We start from the raw sequence: 21,346 nt of genomic DNA, 5'->3' as shown, positions 1-21,346 counted from the left end.
CTCCACATGGACACTGTCCAGGAATTGCTCGTGGATTCGGATGCTTCTCAACCTAGCCACCTCCTCCTGTAGCTCTCCCACCTGCTGCCTGAGAGATTCCACCAGCAGGCACCTTTCACATTGGATGGTCCCCCCAGCCTGGATATCAGTAAGTGGAAATTGCAAGTTACAGTCTCTGCAAAACCACACCAGGATCTGGGTAGAAGCATCCATGCTCAAGCGCTCTGTCTGGCTACAGGCGCAGGTGGAGGAGACAGAAGCAGTGCTGGCACAGGTGTTGCGGGTCTTCCTAACCATCGTAAGCCTCCCTCTGTCAAACTCCCGTCTGCAGCCCCCTGTCCGCTGAAAGGGTTGTTTAAGCAAGAAGTTTAAAGTTTTAAGGGGAATAAAGGGAAAACAGAACCGGCAAGGGACCCTCGCCCCTTCCCACTCCCCTTCCCAACTCCCTTGCGAAACTCCCTGTTAGCAGCCCCTGTTCGCAAAAGCTCCCTGGTCGCTTGTGCGCTGCTTTATAAAGCCCTGGCCTGTATGAATGCCCTGCCCACTGATTAAGGCTCAGCCAATTACCAGAGGCTTCTAGGTTTCAAACCTTCCTTTGACGCTCACAGCTTCCAACTGTCAGCCACAGCACACGGTCCTTCAAACAACCAAACAAACTGACAAACACAAGCTCAGCACACAGCAAGTAACCCCCAAACACAAACAAACACACACTGCAGACAGTCACTTACCCCAAAAAGGTGCTGTATTGCTCCTCCTTCACTTGGAGAACTCCCTTGCGAAACTCCCTGTTAGCAGCCCCTGTTCGCAAAAAAAAAAAAAAAAAAAAAAAAAACAGAAACAATTTCTTTCATTCTATTCTGTTCTGTTATCTTGTTAATCTTTTGTATGCAGAGTGGTATACCACCAGCACTGTTATTTCTAAGCCATTAGGAATAATGTGTTGTGGCAAATTTGTGATTCTGGCAGGATTAGTTTATAAAGTCACAAAATAAATCAAAACACCCGCTATTCGGTGCTCTGTTTAAAAAGTTGGAAGTAGACATAAAAAAATTTCAGCACTGTTTCATTGATGTACTTTTCATAGAGACATAACCCAGGAGGTCTCTTCCAGTACTATCGAGTCTATCCCCTTGCTATCACTGTCAACCCCCTTATATAATCTTGTTAATACATTTATTGAGATCCATCTCCAAACAAGTCAGATTGTTTTTCCCCCACTACTACTGTTGTAGAAAAGGGGTGGTGAGTTTGGGTGTGGAGCACATGTAGCCTCCTATCCTGGATTTTCCCTTGCAGACAGACTTGCAAAAGTGATGCCTGTTGGATATTTCAAAAGGCTTGTGCCCCTGAAAGGATTGCATTTTTGGGATGACATAGTTGCTGTCTTCTGTCTTGTAGTAATGGTTTCTGCTGAGAAGTGGAAATTTAAGGAGATGATTATTATTTAAAGGCAATATTAACATAGTTAGGTTCCAAGTGTAAAAGGGTCAACACATCTGTCAAATTATTAATTTTAAAACTTGTTTTACTAAATGGTTCCCCTTTACAGCTTGTCAGGTTCTCCAAGACAAATATGAAGCAGCCAACATCTTAATTAATTAGATTTATTTCTGGCAGCCATGTTCACCAGTTCAATCAACCTACATACATTTTAACAATGAACAATGTATTTGTATTAGTATTGTTTCTCTTCGAAATTAAAGATGTGTTTATAGTCTAGAGTAATGTTGTTTTAACAACATGCAAAAATAACACATTTCTTATTCTACAAAGGTGGATGCAACTACAGCACATCGCATTGACAGTCTTGCAGCTCTGAGCATGGACAGGTCTGGACTTATGCGGGAAGGACTTAGAGTCCCCAGTAGTATTATCTATTCCAGTTTATGTGGACTTGGCTCAGAGAAAGCACGGGATGCTACAAGTTCTATAGCTGGTCTTGGATTTACTTCTGAAAGAAATCCAGAGATACAGTTCAAATCGAATCCCTCCGAAGCAATAGAAAATGCAGCTGTCTCTGGAAAACCCCCAAATGGCTTCAGTGCTATATATAAAACACCACCTGGAATACAAAAAAATTCTGTTCCAACAGGGGAAACGCTAGGCTTGGACAGAACTTCAAGTGACAAACAAAGTCCTCTTAATGTCAATGGTGCTAGTTACCTAAGGCTTCCCTGGGTAAATCCTTATATGGAGGGTGCAACACCCGCTCTATATCCTTTTCTTGACTCACCAAATAAGTATTCATTGAACATGTATAAGGCATTGCTACCTCAGCAGTCCACATACAGCTTACCACAACATCTGACATATTCACCTGTATGTACAAATGGTGAACGTTTTTTATATCTGCCGCCCTCTCACTACGTTGCTCCCCACATTCCATCATCTTTAGCTTCACCAATGAGGATCTCAGCTGCTTCAGCATCTCCAACAATTCCCCCACTAGTACACTGTCCAGATAAAAGCTTGTCTTGGAAGATGGGAGTCAGTCCTGGAAATCCTGTTGACTCTCATGCCTATCCACATATTCAGAACAGCAAACAGCCCAGAGTCCCATCAGCAAAGTCAGCTGCTGGTAATATGTCGACAGACCCTGCTATCTTGTTATCTCATTCACCGAGACCATCTCCTAGAGTTCATCTGCCCACACAAGTTGGGGATACCTACTCAGAGTATCACAAACAGTTTACCAGAATTTCGACGTCTCCTTCTTCAGTTACGCTCCCAAAGCCATATGTGAGTGTAAGTAATGAATTTCCTCCTTCACGACTGTCTAATGGAAAAGTTCCCAAAACACATGACACTGGTGAAATTTCACAGCAAGCTACAACACATGTAAGAAAAACAGGTCACGATAGAAAGGACAGCCGGTCACCTCTGCCACTAGAAAAACAAACAACTGCCAAAGATGTCATAGACAAGCCACTAGACTTGTCAGCAAAAGTTGTTGATGCAGAGACAACCAAATCTGACCTTATTAAAAAAATGGCACCAACTGTTTTAGTTCATAGCCGAGGTGGAAGTGGATTAGTTTTACCTGGAAGCGATGTTCAGAAAGAAACTATTTTTCCTTCAGGAAATGGTTGTCCTCTCTATAGACCTGAAATAATTAGCACTGCACCCTCATCCTGGGTTGTTCCTGGTCCAAGTCCGAACGAAGATACCGGTGGTAAAAACATGCAGTTGAAAAACAAAGCATTAGACTGGGTGATACCACAACAGAGAAGTTCTTCTTGCCCTAGGATGGGTGGAACAGAAGCAGTAGTCAGTAATATTTCAGGGTCTGTGTCAAGTGGAGGTCGGCCAGCATCTGCTTCGCCAGCCCCAAACGCCAATGTAGATTGCACCAAGACAAACAGGAGTGCTATGGAAAGTACTGCGTCTGTCATACAGCATATAGGACAACCTTTAGCAACGTCTGCAAAACATAACGGTAAAGTGACTAAATCCAATAATCAAGAATCTAGTTTCAAAGCAAATGAGAATGCCCTTGCATCAAGTTCCATGTTTTTACCTCCAAATGAGGCATTCCGATCTCCACCATTGCCGTATCCAAGAAGTTATCTCCCATTTCCGGTTCCAGAGGGTATAGCTATAAGCCCTTTATCTTTACATGGAAAAGGACCTGTGTATCCTCATCCACTTTTGTTACCTAATGGCAGTCTTTTCCCTGGGCATCTGGCACCAAAACCTGGCATTCCATACACCCTGCCAGCTGCTAGAGGAGAGTTTATGACCTATCAAGATGCCCTGGGGATGGGGATGGTACATCCTATGTTGTTACAGCATTCAGCTTTGGAAATAAATAAGGATGAAAAATCAGAAAGAAGATCTAGGTCACACGAAAGGCTCCGCTATGAGGATCCTGCTACAAGAAACAGATTGCCAGAGATGCTGGAAACCAGTACAAAGACACATTATGAAGTACCTATTGATAAGAACACAAAATCACACCAAAGTTCAAGTCATAGTAAGAACGCGGCCAAAAGTGACAAACACCTCTTTTCAGATCTTCTGCGAGATGAACAAGATGTGAAAAGTGAAACAAATGTAGCAAAAACTGGCTTTACTACTGAAAGCCGTATTCAAACTAGTGACCCCACGAAGCGCAAGGTAGAACAAGTGTTGCAGCACAGAGATTTTATTGTAATGAGAGAAGAGTTTGGAAGAAATAATGATTTCCACGAAACCTATAATTTTAAACAGTCCCAGAATTCATCACTGTTCAATTTAAGGAAAGAGGATGTCTCAGGAAGCCAAAATAAAGAAAGATTACCAGTTCAGCCTTCCTCTGCTTTCTTAGAGAATACTCATGGAAGTGATGGTCCAGCTATGTGTTTTGGCAAAGTACAGGATGGTGCAAAACAACTTTGTATGGGAAATATACAGTCAAATATTGAGTCTAATCAGACATATACCAAAGATGGAACTGATGATCTAGAATCTACTGATGGCAAAATTTTGAAACCCAAGCCGTCTAAATTGGCAAAAAGAATTGCAAACTCTGCTGGCTATGTAGGTGATCGATTCAAGTGTGTTACAACTGAACTGTATGCAGATTCTAGTCAACTCAGCCGAGAGCAGCGGGCACTGCAGGTGAGTCTGTGAGGTTTAACTACCAAAGCATTTTTTGTGTTTTTGTTTATAAAGTCACAGTCAAGTATTAAATTTGATATATCCTACACAGGTGGGGAATATGTTATTTGGTCTAGATGTTGCCAGAAATGGTAACAATAATTTTTTGTTTATAAAATTGTGAAGCCAGGTTATGTGAATAGTAGTAGATGTGAACTAGTCAGTTTAAAAAAATGCTTTTAATGAGAACTGATAAAGTGCTGATAACATAAGTATTAAATATTCTGCAGTTAGGGGAGCTGAAGAATGCATGATATGTTAGACTAGTGGTTGCTTTAGCTTCTCAAGTAGGCCAGTACTGTAAGATAGCAAAGGGTATCCAGAAGTTCTGATTACTATACCATACGTGACATTTGATGGAGAGGAGTAGCAGCCATGTGTTGGTGGGTTTTATGCAACTTTTATGCAACCTTTTCACCAATCAAGAATGTAGTAAAGGAATAGAAGCAGTATTGAATTTGATGTTGAGCGATGACAGATATTGTATAGGAATTTCCTTAAGATACTTTACTTTTAATTAAAAGATGAGTTAAACCAAATTGTTGTGCATTGTTAAGAAAAGAATTGGTTTATGCTTATAAAAATGGATGAAATTATTTAAATGATCCATTGAGTGCCCATTTTAATTACATAGATGGAAGGATTACAAGAGGACAGTATTTTATGTCTACCTGCTGCTTACTGTGAGGTCAGTTCTTCAAATTTTTATTACTAGAATCTTACATAAACCTTTGAGTTAAATTTCATTTCCAAATACACAAAGGGAAGTTTGTGGGCCATGGTCGTCTTTATTCATTGTGCAGTTTCTGTTTTTATGTTTTTGTTTTGTTTCTTATACCTCCAAAACAGAATGTTTTTGTTTATATACAGTATATCTTTATATATGAAAGAATTGTGTGGATTTTTACATATAGATTCTAGAAATTTTGAATATTTTTATACAACTGAGATATTTTAAACTTTATATATTAGATATATCTCAAACCTTGGTTTTGAGCAGATTTTTCTTTGGAAATACTTTCATATAAGGTAAGGTAAATGGAGTAGCTTTTATTGTGAGATTTTTTTTCATATCAATTCTCTTTCTAGCGTGCAATGATGCGCTTCTCAGAGTTGGAGATGAAAGAGAGAGAAGGCCACACAGCAACCAAAGACTCAGAGGTCTGCAGATTCAACCAGGCAGACTGGGAAAACTTGAAAGGAAATAATGAAAAGAAGCCAAAGTCTGTCACTCTGGAAGATGCCATTGCTGATCAAAATGACAATGATAGATGTAAGCACATTAAGATGGCTTTTTGAAGTGTGTGTGCGTGTGTATGTATGTATACTATAGCAGTTTGTCCTAAAACTACATAATACATGGAAACTAGTAGAATTTTTATCACTACAGAATTTTGTAAATAAAAGAGTGATTAATAGTGACAGCAGTAACTAATACAAATTTACATAACAATATCCAGTCACATTTTCATATATAGAGTTGTGACCTCTGCTGTTTTCCATGCATATTTTTTTGATCTATGAATGTCTGTTGAAAAGTTGCACCTTTTGGCAGTGTAGCTTCTGTGAAAATAGCAGGTTATTGTCATAGCAGTTATCACCCTACACGGATCTACTTTGCAGTAGATGAACTAGTACCTTAACAGCTGAAACTAAAAACCCAGGGTCTTATTGCACCATTAGTTTTTAAGTAGAACTTTCCCATGTTCCCTTTGTGAAGTTCTGTTTAAAAACGGGTGGCACTGTTAAGTTCCAATAATGTAGCTTTCCTTCACTATATGGGGGCAGGCAAAATGGAAGGGTTGCAGGGGAAGTCAAGTATATAATCTACCACATCTACTTATTTATAAATAAACTGTAGCTGTGAAATTGAAAATGCATTTGTAACTATCTCATCCCCTCCACTTATTACTGTGGCAGGGTATGTATGTGTTAGACCATCAGAAGTCCTCAAGGGCAGTCACCATGCTGTGAAACTGTCTGTTGCTGATGCATTGTTGTTTGGGCCAAGGGCAAGAGGCTTTGCAGTAGCGTGGGACAGTGTGTGGAAGTACTGTCATTGAGCTCTATTGCAAAAGGCACAAAGCACTTTTTTCCTAAGTCATATTAATTTTTTAATGGATATTTGTAAAATTAGTTCTAATTCATAGCAAGTAGTCTGGGTTCCATCAGTCTCCAAACTGTTTTCCTTGCAACAGCTTGTAACAAAGTAATTAAGGAGCTGATCACTGTTTTATTCCGTATTTGCAGAAAATTCAAAGTTGCAATTCAAGAAAAATGTTAGTAGAACACTGGATGATCTATAGTATATGTATAATTTATTGGGTTGATGTGCTCCTCCATAGTCGAGGACTTAGGAGTAGGGCTGGTAGAAAATGTCATCTAAGTAATTTAATAATTGTGAGTTATTGTCCTGGTCTTTGTTTAATAATTTTGGTGGACAGGATGATGATCTGCACCTGCTCAGTTCCTCACCTCAGACAAGTTACTGTGGTGCTGTGGCCACTAAAATAAAAATGTGAACAAAAAAGTAGCTTGGCAAAATAACAGCGAAGATTTCATTGTTAATCTACAGCGAGTATCAAAATGGCAACCAAGCTTAGCTTCTAGAACCTCAGCCTTCTGTTCCCTTCAAGGTGTATTGAGTGAGTTTCCAAGAGCAAAGAGGCCTTGTTGTTCTACAGTATCCCATTGCCTGGTCATAAGCATGATAGACTTTCTACAGGGTGCTACTGCTAGAGCTTTCTTCAGTTCTCAGCACTACTCGCACCACAGAGTGCACTGCACACTTGTAATGCCCTCCATTAAATCCCACACACATTCTGAAATATCAAAGTGTTGTAAGAGCAGCAGCATCTGGGTCCTGCCACCTGGATGCCACTGTTGGAGGGAGGGCAGGTCACCTAAGTGCTCACAGGGGTAGGATGAAGGGAAGAATAGGCTATTGCCAAAAGTAGATCAAGTTGATTGAGAGAGAAAACAGGGAATAGTCTGGAGGGTGAGGGAAGGAGAGAGAAAAGTTTCTTCAGATGCACTTGTTTTCAGACGCTCAGACTTGTTTGAGGATTATCCCTCACTATTATAATGTAATCTTAAAATGACACTTTTGATGATGCAGAAAATAGCAAAAAATAAAGCCAAACCCCAAACGGTACAATTTGCAGTTTTCTCAAATCCATAACTTAGCAGTGTTCTGGCTCATGAGACTCCATTGGATGAAATGCATTTGGAACTAATAAAGAAGTGTTGGGAGTGGGAAGGGTATTATGACTTTTTGTGAGTATGTTCTTGTGTGCAATTAATTAGCTATGAGTTGATGGGAAGTTTTATAGGCTTGTTAAAATTGCTAAATCTATCAACTTTTAAAAATGCAGCTTTCTTTTAGTAAAGGAGTTTCTCTTGCACATGATGGGCTTTGCAGCGACTATACTTGCAGATACAAATTCGGTTCTCAAGGCAGGTCTGCACTTAGTCCTGGTCTACACTGCCGAGTTAGGTCAACGTAAGCTGCCTTGCATCGACCTAACTCTGTAAGAATCTACATGAAAATGTTGCTCCTGATGATGTAACTTGTCCGGTATGCCAACTTAAAAACTCCACCTCCGTGAGAGGCGTAGCACTTAGGTTGACATAGTTAGGTCGATGCAGTGTCACTGCATTGCTTATATGGGCTGTTGCTGGCTTTCAGAAGCCATCCCACAATGCCCCACGCTGACTGTACAATCGGTGCAAGCGCTCCTGGTGAGGTTGTGCGCCGTCGACACAAGGAGCGTAATATATGTGGCTATGCAAAAGTGATTTAATTACTGCGGTGGTTGTACGTCAATGTAACTTAAGTCAACATCATTTTTGTAGTATATACATGCCCTTCAAGTGCTGCAGCGGCCCAGCTGCGCTGTTGTAGAGCTTCAGTGAAGATGTTACTAGCTGACGTGAGAGTTCCTACCATTGGTGTAGTTAATGCACCTCTGCAAGAGGCGGTAGCTACATTGATGGGAGAAGCCATCCTGTCAAGATAGCACTATCTACAGCAGGGGTTAAGTCAGTATAACTGCGTCACTCAAGGGTATGGATTTTTCATACCCCTGAGTGACTTAGTTGTACTGGTGTAAGTCTATAGTATAGACCTGGCCTCAGTAAAACTTTTTACTGCCCTGTTTCACCTTCTGCTCCTTGGTATAGCAGCTGATTAAATCAGGGATATGAATTTTGCACTTCTTGAATGCCTCTAGCATAGTCTTTTTGGTGCTCTGGTGCAGCTTGAATTGCTGGGAATCCTGACACATCTCTCTAACAGAATAACAACTGGCAAAGATGTGATAAACCTTGCCTAGTGTTCTCCTCAGTTTACCAGCTGTGGCTTTCAACAAGGATGCTCACAGGAGAAAATGTAAATACTTTCATTCCATTTCCCCCCCTCCAATTCCTGATCTCCGCTGAAAGGTTTAAAATTGAATAGAACTTTAAACAGCTGTATTTCAGAATTTCCCCCAGCTTATGCTCTGTCTCCTATGTTGGATCTTGATGCTGAAAAGATGCTACATTTTGTTTTATACATAAATTTCTATCCAATATTACAGCAGTAGACCTTTCCGATGCTAGCAGGAAATTCATGAACAAAATTAATTGATTAATCAGTAATTTCTGGTAAAATGTTAAATTTGCACCCTGCTGTGAACCTTTAGCTGGCTAACGTGCATTTGAAAGAAAAACAAATACAATTTAAAGCCTGATCCTGTAACATGTGGTATGCAGCTTGACTGCTGTGACCTTGCAAGGCCCCAGTCTTGTCAGTGGGGCTCTGTGCAGGGTTCAGTAGTCTTTGTGCATAGAACATAATACAGGATCATTGCCTTAAGATCTAGTGGCTGTTTCAGACACTACTTCTATAACCCTTGCCTCCTACAGCAATAATAATAGTATAATAAATATTTTTGCCACTCTGACTACTTTTTTTAAAGAGAATTAGTACAACCATCTGACAGCCCCAATTTTTTTTTCCTGGGCTGTCTTGGGGATTTAGTCAAGTGGCACATGGGTAAAGCCTTGCCCTCCCAAAAAACCTTATGATAACTTAATAAACTGGTCCACATTGTCTAATGACTTCTAAAATATTTCTTCAGTGTTTAGAATGCAGACTATTGCTAGGAATAGGCGCGCGCTCTCTCTCTCTCTGCAGAAGAGTACAAAGATTCAAACTTGGTTAAATAGAGGGGTAAATTGTAAGTGTCTTAATACTCTTCCATCTTGTTTAGGACTCAGTGGGAAATACGAGAACAGTAGTGAAGCTGCTTTGTTGCTAAGGTGACTAGTAAATGTTGCTGTGGCAATGCTTCTATGGAGCATTTCCATAGCACAAACACGATAAATTATGGGATGCGTGTGTCGTGAATCATAGAATTGTTCAGTGATCAAGTGATTTAAGCATACAGATACATTTACTTCAGAGTACGTCATGTGATGCAAGCATGTTGGTAAATAGCCACAATTTTTGAGCAGTACTAAAATCATACAAAAGTATGCAAGAGTAAATAAATTCTGCAAGCTGTGAATGTCTTGATAGACAAACTGGTAGTTATGCTCCTCTAATATTACAGTAGAGAAATACTGTTTGATCCTTAATACAGAAAAATAAAAACTGGTATGTTAAAGACCAGAGATTTTGGGGAATGTGGGTGTGAGGAGGAGATTATTCCAATTCTGTGCATAGAAGTATAATGCCTTTATTTGCAAGGAGGTTAAAATTCAGATGTTAAGAACTGATCTGCAGCCTCTTTGCTAGGTGTGTCTGTTCCTTAGCACACAGCATAGGTAATGCTTCAGTTTCTTGTTTGTATGCATGCTGAGTAATGAAAGATCAAAACAGCAAACATTCTGTTGTTGTCATTTGGCCTGGTCAGAATTACCTTGCTATGACTGGCAGTGGTGCAAAAAAGCCTCAGGATTCTGAATATAATGGATTTAGGTGAAGGAAACAAGGATGGAAGACATCCAGGAAAAGACATCCAGAGAGGGGAAATGTGGAATCCCCCCCCCCCCCCCCCCCATGAGATAGTCAGAACACTGCTTGCTTTATCCTGACAAGTGGCTTGGCTGAATTGTTCTATTTTTGTTGTGATCTTGGTGATGAATGCTAGTTCATGTTCAGATAAAGTGTCCTGTGAAGAGTTGGGATGAGGACTAAAAGGCATCTTACTTAAATGCCTGCAATGAGAAGTCACTGAAGAGGAGAGGAAAAGCTGGTTCTAGTCACCACTTTATCTATAAAGAAAGAACTGCAGTTTAAAAACTAAGGTATGTGTTTCCTGTTCATATTGTAGGGGAGATGTGGTGTTAAAGAGTATTTGTGCTGGCAGGAAAAGGAAGATGGAGAAAATGAAAAGTTTTTCATAATTTCTTCCTCACAAAATGTGACCAGTGCACTGGGGATACTGCTTCAAGTAGAAAACAATACGTGTGGAGTGGTCATTCTTTCCAGTTTTACAGGATCGTAAAAGGTGGCTTTTGTTGCTGAGTTAGTATGACTGGACTGAAGTTAGCGAATGATGTCAGGAACGTGTTGCCCTTCACTGTAGCAGCATTTGCTGTTTTAGAGTGAACTTTCTTATGTGATGTGTTGATATGAAAACTAGCATTTACTATTCCATCAGTCTTTCTGCTGCTTATTATTTGAATAGTGATGATTTGAAAACTCCGAAGTGCGTTTGCTGTTTGCTTTCTTAACAGAGTAAAGGGTACAGAGGAGGCGTGAGTGCCTGAGGAAGACCAAACTCTGCGTATGGGCCCAAAGAGGGGAGACTGTCCTTGTGCTAGTGCACTTCTGTTTGATATTCATACCTGGATTTTGGGAGTCCTGTGTCTTTGATCCAGATGGCTTTCCAAACCAGATTCAGGACAGAGTGGAATCTGGTGGTAAAATATGAGTAGAGTTGTGTTCTGTGAAACTACTGTAGTTTTGATGAGCAAAAAAAAAACCCCAACAACCTCTTGGCATTTGACATAACTAGACCTCATAACGATAATGCTTTGATGCAGAGTACATGCCTGAGAAGACAGTGCCAAACTATGGGCCATCTGACAGCTCAGACTTTTGTTTCTGGTTTGTCCTGTGGATTTGTCATTCACTTAGGCACTTGTAGAAAAGTGTATTTTTGGTAGTCTGCAAATACAGTATAGTCAAGATGCTTTCCAAAATATTTTAATAACTTTACAATTCTGCCTGACTATATCTCTTCCCTCACTTTGCAACATTGGCATAGGCAGATTATAATGTCACACATTTTATATACATTGAGCATCTAATGTTCCTAATCTTTTAAAATGGTTCAGTAAAGGACTGGCCTGCTAGCTTGGCAGCAATAGGATGTCACACTGCCATCATGGAGGCATCACTGAGTTTCCTACTGCCCGTGTGGTAGAATCAGAGAGAAGACAGGAATGAGTGGAACTACTCCCATCAGCTATTTGCCACACACATTGACTGGCATTGGTAGTTGTTTTGCTCTTCTCTCTAGAAACAATGCTCCAGAAAAACTCTGTGAATGGAGGACTAATGATAATGAGACTAAATTGAACATGGCCATTTCTTCATTCTTGGGGCTATCCTTTGCAAGGCATAGTGGGGCATTCTGGGTTTCTAGGTCAGATCTTGCTTGGAAAAAAAAGAATTAGGGAGTTGAATTAATTTGATGTAACTTTGTTTCATTAGTAACTAGGGGGTGCTAAATGTCTGTTCCCTGCAAATCCCATCTGCAGTCTCTGGATGGTCACAATAAGGACTGCTGCTTCTCCAGGTCCTTACAAGGATCTCTAGGAAATAATCAGGGTGTTCCTCCCCTTTCTCATTCCAAAGTGCATTATCAACAGGGAGACCGTTCCATAACAGTGATTTTCAATCTGAAAGACGCTACATAATTTGTGGTATGGGTGAACACTTTAAAAAATGTAACTACACCGCTACCCCGATATAACGCGGCCCGATATAACACGAATTTGGATATAACGCGATAAAGTAGTGATCTAGGGGTGGGGTGGGGGGCTGCGCACTCTGGTGGATCAAAGCAAGTTCAATATAATGCGGTTTCACCTATAACGCGGTAAGATTTTTTTGGCTCCCGAGGACAGCTTTATATCGAGGTAGAGGTGTACCAGAAATGTGGTGAAATTCCCTCTGACTTTGTCTGTTCAGGGAGTGAAACACAAAATGATAAGAGTGTAGATCACTTTATCAGATTTTATTTTATGTTTTTAGAAACATTTTTGAAGTGATAACTTAAAATGTTGCCGGTCCAACTTCTTTTAAATTTGTGCAGAACAAATCTGATTGATATTGATGTGCTGTTGTTATACAAGGCTGGATATTCTTAGTACATTGTTACCAGATGTGCAGGTGTCTAATATTTACAAGTGCATTTTGATTTTGGACAGTAACTTTTTGGAGAAAGCGTATAATAAACTAAGGTAGCTGCTCCACTCTTCCAATCTTTGTATTTTTAAAAAAAGAAAAAGACGTATCAGTGTTATGTATAAGATGAACAATCTAAAAAATGGGTTCACTTAATACCAAACAGCCACAGAGAGGTATGGTCAGGGCATGAACATTTCATAAGACAAACATAGTGCTTTCTTGAGAGAGTGCTTCCGGCTTTTACCTCTTGTCCTTTTATTGGTTGAGTTTGTAACCTTCTAAATGGAGTTTAAACTTTTATGCAGTGTTTTTTCTGGAGCCTGCAGACAGCTGAAGTGCCCTAACTGCTGCTTAGAGCTTTTCCAAGTTGCAGTAAGTGTAAACTGACCAGAGGCAGCTTCACTATCACTGCTGCTAAAGGAAACCCGAAGGGCAGCAGTAAAACTGAAAAACATGAGGTCAATTTAGCTTTGGCAGAACATAGACAAAGGCTAAGGAAGGAAGGACTTGATACCATCCTTGTAGTAGTTAGAGAGCTCTGAGGTAGAGGTTGGGGGAACACACGCTCTCTTCCTTCCAACAGCCAGACTATTTGGGTGCTTGGCTTTGTCAGGAACCTATTAGCTCGAGGCTACAAAAGATGATGCCACAAGCAGGGTCCAGGTTCCTACCATCCTGGTAGGAAAACCAGCATAAACTCCTCCGGGGGGAAAAAAAACTTTCTCAAGCTCGGTTCACTTACGACACACTATGACGGGGTAGTCAATAGGCAGACCGTGGGCCAAATCCAGATCACCAGACTGAACGGACCATGAAATCCTTTTATTTACTACTACTACTTATTTATTATCATTATCATTGTTGGGGTTTTTTTTATTATTTTCTCTGGAGTCTGGACCTTGACTATACCTTGACCAAAACATTTGGACCTTGACAAAAAATAGACTATCCCTGCACAATGAGATACTGCTTGTAGAATACCTTTGAAATTTTCATAATAGGATAGTCCTCTTTTGTGTGCTTTAAACATCAGTAAAATAGTAAATAATGAAGACCATGTAAATGTCAGCATTAGACTTCAGAACCAGCACCCATTTAAGCAAATAGTGTGCACTACACATCATTATTTCATTTGGTCTGCAGATTCAGGTAGACATGATTGAGTTGGTTTATAGCTGATTCACATTTTGAAGGTTGTCTTTGTAATCACGAGGGCTAGGAACTAAAGGGCTAAGCGTTCATTTAAAAATAAATTTAAGTTCAGGAGCAGAGGAGGCAGGCACCAAGGAGAAGTACTGGCAAATGGAATAGTGGCACGCCAGCTCAATTTACCCTCTGCCTTTCCCAGTCAGTGGGGCCTGGCTTTTCTTCTTGCCTGGGCATTGCCAAAAGGAGAGTGGGGACCCTTAATCTAGTTCACAGACTGTTGGGTTTCTGGAAAATGTGTCAAGCCCTGTGTAAGAAGGGGCAAGCATGAGTAAGTAGATGGGATGGGTGGGGATGAGTAAATGGGGCCAGGGTGAGTGTAAGGAAGTGGGTCGTGGGTGAGCAGATATGGTTGAAGAGAAGAGATTGATAGGATAAATTAGAAACTAAGTGGACTTTGTGTGTGTACATGAGAGTAGTTTTGAGGAGAGAAATGGGAGAAAGACTGAAAATAGAGGGGCTGAGGAAAAGACGACAATGTATTTGGAAGCAAAAGGGATGTGAAATGTAGGGAGATGGGAGAGAAAGAAAAGAGGAAATGGACTGTAAACAATAAGAAAACAAAAGAGAGTGAGCCAAGAAGGGTAAGACTTATGAGAGACCTAAACTCTAATATATAAAAGTGTGTGTGTATATATAATATAAAAATTCAAAGTTGATTGACATGTTACTTCTGTATAGTGCATAATAAGTAGTACGCACCTATTTTGTTTGTTTAGGCCTGTTTCAAGAAATAATCTCTATTCAAAGAATCCCTGTATAATGCTTAAGTCCCATTGACATTAAGCATGATCCTGAATCAGGGTTCTTAAGTTTGGAGGGGCATGGTAGCACAGGCATTTTTCTCCTTGGCTAGTAATCTTACTCAAGTAGTGTCAGGTAAATTTTTCAAGGCTTATATGGTCACTGTAGCTGGAAAGCTTCATGGAATAAGTGAATGCTTGATTTTTTTGAAGGAAGAGATGAAGGAACTTGCTATATGGTGACTGGGAGATTCTTACAGGTATACAGGGCTGCATATAACCTTAAAATAAATTCAGGTAGCATTTTATCATTTCACAGCTATTCTTGAAGTGTTTTTCCTATCAAAGAGTGAGTGCTAGAATGTGCATTCACTTCTGTTTCCCATTTGTATATCCAAGGACACACAGTAGCGGGGTTGAATTCTTGTAATCAGGCTCTGCAGTTTGGCATGATTAGTCTTGCATTGACTTAAAGTATCAGAGCTGCTGAAATTAATTTTATAAAAGCCATTGCAGAAATGAAGTTTGCATTGCTATCTGATTTTTAAGGTTACTCTTTCAAAAGAGTATGTGCTTTTGATATCTAAAGGTGATTCTTTAAAGTCATGGAAAAACCCTGAATTAAAGAGAGAGGTAAGTATACTGTGGCATTTCTATGGCTACTTGTATGGTGAAGTGCCTGGTTGGATGCTGGCTAAAAATTGAAGGCCAAAAATTTGCATACGTGCTTGGTTTTCAACTTGACTGCTGGGAAAGTTGCTGTTTTACAGCTGGCTGTAGCAAAATTAGATCTAAAGTAAACTATTTCTTGTTTGATTCAGAAATCATAAGGATCTATTGTTAGGAGATTGACATTGAAGAGATCAGAAATGAGTTATTTCACAATAGACTCTTTTTGTTTTGTTTTGTTTTTTCATTATTTTTAGGTGATTTTAATAGTGCAGAAAACAACCAAGATCATTTTCTTGACACCTCAGAGGAAAGAGACCCTCCAACTGAGAAATATTATCTGGAGAGACATCCTCTCTATGAAAATATAGGGGACCAGTCAACAGAAGATATCAGTCAGCATCCATGCCCACGTCTGGATAGAAAGCGTAAACACTCTGGCGAGAGAGTACAGAATGAGAGCAGCCAAAACGAAAACTTTGTGGATGAACTGCAGGATGAAGCTGTGTCAAAGGCAAAAAAGAGGAGGAGCTCCAAAGGTAACTCCATTGCTTTGGTGTCCCTTAAAGAATTTCTTGTGAAAGGAGTATCCTTCTGAATTAATGTCTCCATTTATGAACTTGATAGTTACCAGTCTGAGCACTGTCATTTCACTTAAAATAATATCTTGGTATCTGAGGGTAAAGCACTAGTCATTGGACACGGTAGCCATAGCAATGCAAATGACCCTAGTGCATGTGACCCTTAATGACCAAACCTTTTAAAATGCATAGTGTGGTGGTAAAGCTGAGACTATATGCCCCGCAAGTGAAATGTAGCTTTTGTTTTAAGTTGAGGGGGCTTTTTGATTAATTTTTAGTTATTTTTCCATTAGATGACTGGCCTGAGAGGGAAATGACAAACAATTCCTCTAACCACTTAGAAGAGCCCAATTGTAATGAGGTGACCAACCTGAAGGTGTGCATTGAATTAACAGGGCTCCATCCCAAAAAGCAGCGTCACCTGCAGCATCTTAGGGAACTATGGGAGCAGCAGGTGTCACCAGAGAGATCCCCGTCCGGCAAGTTGGGCCGGCAAAGCAGGAAAGATTTAGCTGAGGCTGTTCACCCAGAGGCCACTGCAAAGGTCAAAGACTGCACAGAAGAAAGGCACACCAGGAAAAGGTCAGAGGTCAAAAGCAATAGAAGTTGGTCTGAAGAGTCCCTCAAAACAAGTGACAATGAACAAGGTATGCAGAGACTACTAGGGAAACATCAGCTGGCATAGCATTAGTAGTGATGCATGCTGCCACCACTGTTAAGGAATTGTCAGCAGTTTTTATAGAAGTCCACATGTATAAGGACTTACAGCTCCACTATAAAAAAAAAAAAAAAAAAATCACTAGCTAAAATTTGTCAGATGGGTGTGTATGTGGTTTGTTTGTTTTGTTTTTGTTTTTAAATTGTGGTTTAAATGACTTTAAAATTGAAGATTTGTGTCTGCAGATGTTTTGGCATTCTTATAATTCATGAATAGTTCTGATTTAGAAAAAAAAACTCCAGGTTGTTAGTCCATGTAAGAATACTTACTGCATGTATAGCTAAATGGATTAGTGCCTTTTGGGTATAATTAAAAACAAACAAGAAGTCCAGTATGAGTAGCATGAAGACTTTGATTCTCTATCATGGGAATCTGCTGTTCCATCAGGTTAAGAACTGCTGAGTTTTTCTGCTTTCTCAAAGGCTTAGAGGCAGTCAAGAGGTTACCCCTGATTTTTCCCGTAGTGCAGTCTGCCTGTCTGCTTTCTCTACAGACACGCCTGATGAACTGCCCTGTGGTTGCTCCCCAGTGTTCTTCCATGTGCACGTGCAGAGCTTTCCTCAGTGACTCACTGAGGGCTCTGTTCTTCAGGATATTTTGCCAGGTTCTTTCTCTCTCTCTCTCCTGCTCCTCTAGTTCACTTTCCATCTCAGGCCAGGTCTATGCTGTAAACTTACATTGGTATAACTACGTCACTCGGTGTGAAAAATCCACACCCCGAGTGATGCAGTTATATCGACCTCACCCCTGTGTAGACAGCGCTATGTTGATGGGGGGGGGGGGGGGCTTTTCCTGTCGACATAGCTACCGGCCTCTAGGGAGGCGGATTAAGTACTCCGGCAGGAGAAGCTCTTCACTGAAGCGCCTCACTGTATCACTGAAGCATTTTAAGTGTAGACCTGACCTCAGAGGGTTCCCGGGAGGTTGTGTGGAGGGGCTGGGGGGTTGAGTGAATCTAGGGATTCCCCTTGACTAGCAGTATGATTCCTTAACACCCCCACAACTGCTTCAATAGCTGAGCAAGGCCCATCCAGCAGCATCAAAGGCTCCTATTCCTGTATTCAGCTCCACATGCTGGCAGTCTTCTCCCACAACCGGGGCTTCTCCTAAGCAGGACTGTCTCCCCACTTACTCCAGTCTGGGGCGTGCTCGCTTCTGTTATTTCTGCTCCATCACCGTGGCAGCCAGCAAGTGTTGACCCAATCGGTGGAAGAGGTGGGCTCCCTGGGACCTCCCCCAGACTGTCACAGTGGCCAGCTCCAGCTGCCCACAGTATTCCAGGGAGGGGCCAAGCACTACGGCTCTTTCCCTGTTTTGCTTCCCCTCCCTCCCACCATTCACCCGCATGCATCATTTCTGTCTTCTCTCTCCCCTTCCCCAGCTCTCAAACCTCAAGTGATTAGTTACCTCAGTCACTTGAGGAGGTATCGCTCCCACAAACCTAAGCAACTTAAAATCTCAGCTGCACTCAGATATCCTCAACATGCTTTGTGCTGTCTTGACTGGCATCCTGCAAACCCAAACCATGTGGCTGTTTCTGCTCACAGAGACTCCACATCTTCTCAGATAGCTCTTCCTTCTCCCTCCATCCCACTCTCAGAAAGAGAGGATAAGGCTCTCCTTCTTCTCCCTTTCAGGATTTGCAGATCAAAGGCTGTAAGCAGTCTCCTTCTCCCCCCACCCTCCCCAAAGCAAATTTAGTCTGTTTTTTTCTGAGGACTCCCCTAGATGTAACTAAGGCCTGGTTTACATGAGGAAATTAGGCCGATATAATTATGTTGCTCGGGGTTGGACTTTTCGCATCCCTGAGCGATGTAGTTAAACTGGCCTAACCTCCAGTGTAGACAGCGCTATGTCGACGGGAGAATTCTGCCATTGACCCAGCTACTTACTGCCTCTCAGGAGGCGGATTACCTACGCTGATGGGAGAATCCCTCCCATTGTCATTGGTAGAGTCTTCACAGAAGTGCTGCAGCGTTGCTGCAGTGTTTTAAATGTAGACAAGCTCTAATATTTGCCCCAGTTCTTGGAGGATAAAGAGGAGTTTCCCACCTGCTCTGAGCACTCTGAATCGGATGTCCCAGGTTGCTTGTTCACTAATAGACTCGGTTGATTTGATACATTTCACGCTCAAGATAGCCAAACCTGCAACTCAACCAACCCTCAGTCAGGACCCCATCAAGATGAGGCATAGGGAAAGCCGCTCCACTTGCCCCATACCAGAATCTCTTGAGAATTGCTGAGGCCAGGTGGGAAGTCCAGTCAATAAGGTCTCTAAAATGGTATCCAGTCCAATTGGATAAAGTTACCAAATTGTCCCAAAGATTATAGAACTACAATTCATAGAATATCAGGGTTGGAAGGGACCTCTTTTCCATCCTTCATCTCAGTCAGGATTGTTTGCAGGGGGGAAAGAAAAAGATCTTGATGGTAAATCGATGGGGCAGGTTTTGGTGGACTTGAAGATGGACAGCTGTCTTAGAAGAGTCAAAGCCTCTTCTCTATTACTTTGCGAGCTACCATGGTGTGTCTGGCACTGGCTCAGACAGACCTGTCCATCTTCTGCTCCTTCTTGTGCTTGCAGAAGAGGTCTTGTAGAACTTAAAAGAAGGGAGGCCAGACAGCTGGATTCTGTAATGTTGATGCTAGCTTTCCTTTGCAATGCCTGGTATGATATTGCCAGATCTTCTCTTCTCTTTAACATGTTGGCTCGAAGAAATATGTGGTTTTAGATGCTGATGCTATTTCCAGAGGCATCCTGGCACCCTTTGACAATGTGAAACAAGAATAAGCCCTTAATAGCACCTTAGACCTGATTTAAATTATGCCCGGCCCACCCATTCTCGAGAGACACTTAAGGGTTTTCAAGTCATTTTGCTGCAACTGCTACTTCCATCCCCACTGAACTGTAAATTCTTTGATTTGTTTTTCTCCATTTACCAGGGCTTGGAAATTCTTCCCCATCGTTCTCTAGATAGGCCTCTCCATGCACTGAAGTTGCATGAGGAGGAAGTCGGCCTTAGCTCTTCTGATCCAATAGTCCCCCAACTTTTCTCATGGTTCATAGATCTCAAGCAAGTTTATCTTCTATGTCCCTGTGACCCAGTGGCTTCTATGTGTTGCAGTGCTGGGGCAATTGCAATTGGGAACAAACATTATCAGCTCCAGGCAGTGCCCTTGGACATGTCATCCTCTCTTTGGGGATTTGTAATGGTGATGGCCATCTAGGGAGCTGGACTGAGACAACAGGGGCATCTAGATCTGCCACTACATGCACAACCTACTGGTGACTACTCAGTCATATTAAGTGACAATATGCTTGCCAAATTTGGTCCTGGAACATCTTAGATTAATAGAGAGTGACCAGAAGAGCTCCCTTGTCCGATCTCAAGACTCGTGCATTTGGGAGCCCTGTTCAAAATCAACCTGGGCCTCATGGTTTTGCCAGAGGAGAAATTTGACCAAATTTTACCCCACATGAAGCAATTCCCCAGTGCCTTCCAGTCAACAGCACACCAGTACTCTCAGCTGGTTGGCACCAGGTGGCCTATGGGGCAATTCCCCCTTCCTGATCAGGCACTGGAGCTTGCAGACTTAGGATATGGACTGTCTATTGACAGTCCCTCCAGGCACGAGTCCCTTTTAATGATGGTGTCCACTCCATTTTCTCTTCGGGGCGGACCTGTGCCAGAGCTATTAGCAATCTGCATGATGACCAATGCTGGCTTCTCAGGATAGGGAGTGCAGATGGGTCCTAATGTGGCTGAGAGCAAGTGGTCTTCTCAGGAATCCCAGCACAGCGTTAGCCTCCTGGAGTTGCGGGCAGTGAGGAATGAAATAGACCTTGTCCCAAGAGTCCCTCTGGGAATTGCAGCCACTCATATGGAGGATAACCACAGAACCACTATGGTATATCACTGCCACCTAGGCAAGACAAAAAACAAAAGCCAGAATAGAGAGAACAGAAGGATTCTTCTGTATCTGGAATACCAGCATCTGCCCCTCAGTCATGTACATCCACAGCAAGTCCAATAGTCTGCCTGGCTCAGCAGTTCTAAGATGGATGCTAAACCAGTGACCGTTCAGTCAGATTACACAGAGGTGGTTCCTTCCGCAAGCAGACCCATTTGCAACTCAGTCCACCAAAAAGAGAACCAAATTCTGCTCCCAGCACTGGCGCCAACATAGGGTCAATGCCTGGTTATTCCCTTGTCTGGGTGTCTGAGGATATTCCTGTCCACTCTTTCCCCTCAAATTCAGAGTAGCCAGAAAGATCAGACAAGATGGAGGATTGATCACCCTTTGGTGGCCCTGTATTTCCCAGACTGATGAGCATGTCTGCTGTGGATACTGCCAATCTCTTGTGACCTTATTCACCAAG

General features: G+C 41.7%; 1 protein-coding gene across 10 annotated transcripts in view; it reads left to right on the top strand.

Moving 5' to 3' along the window:
* LOC112106443 (BCL-6 corepressor) overlaps window positions 1-21,346 on the top strand; it is a 123,553-nt gene that overhangs the window by 74,384 nt on the left and 27,823 nt on the right. For 6 of the 10 annotated variants that reach the window (XM_024199672.2, XM_024199677.2, XM_024199669.2 and 3 more), the window contains exons 4-8: window positions 1,777-4,602; window positions 5,276-5,329; window positions 5,731-5,914; window positions 15,924-16,205; window positions 16,541-16,894. In XM_024199672.2, the coding sequence (XP_024055440.2) occupies window positions 1,777-4,602; window positions 5,276-5,329; window positions 5,731-5,914; window positions 15,924-16,205; window positions 16,541-16,894 (3,700 nt within the window). The remainder of the gene's footprint in view (window positions 1-1,776; window positions 4,603-5,275; window positions 5,330-5,730; window positions 5,915-15,923; window positions 16,206-16,540; window positions 16,895-21,346) is intronic. The other 4 variants (XM_024199675.2, XM_024199678.2, XM_024199674.2 and 1 more) reach the window with 4 other exon arrangements.

The sequence above is a fragment of the Terrapene carolina genome, unplaced genomic scaffold, assembly GCF_002925995.2.
Source record: "Terrapene carolina triunguis isolate 2854851 unplaced genomic scaffold, T_m_triunguis-2.0 Scaffold26, whole genome shotgun sequence".
NCBI lineage: Eukaryota > Metazoa > Chordata > Testudines > Emydidae > Terrapene > Terrapene triunguis.
This window is presented reverse-complemented; position numbering and strand designations above follow the sequence as displayed.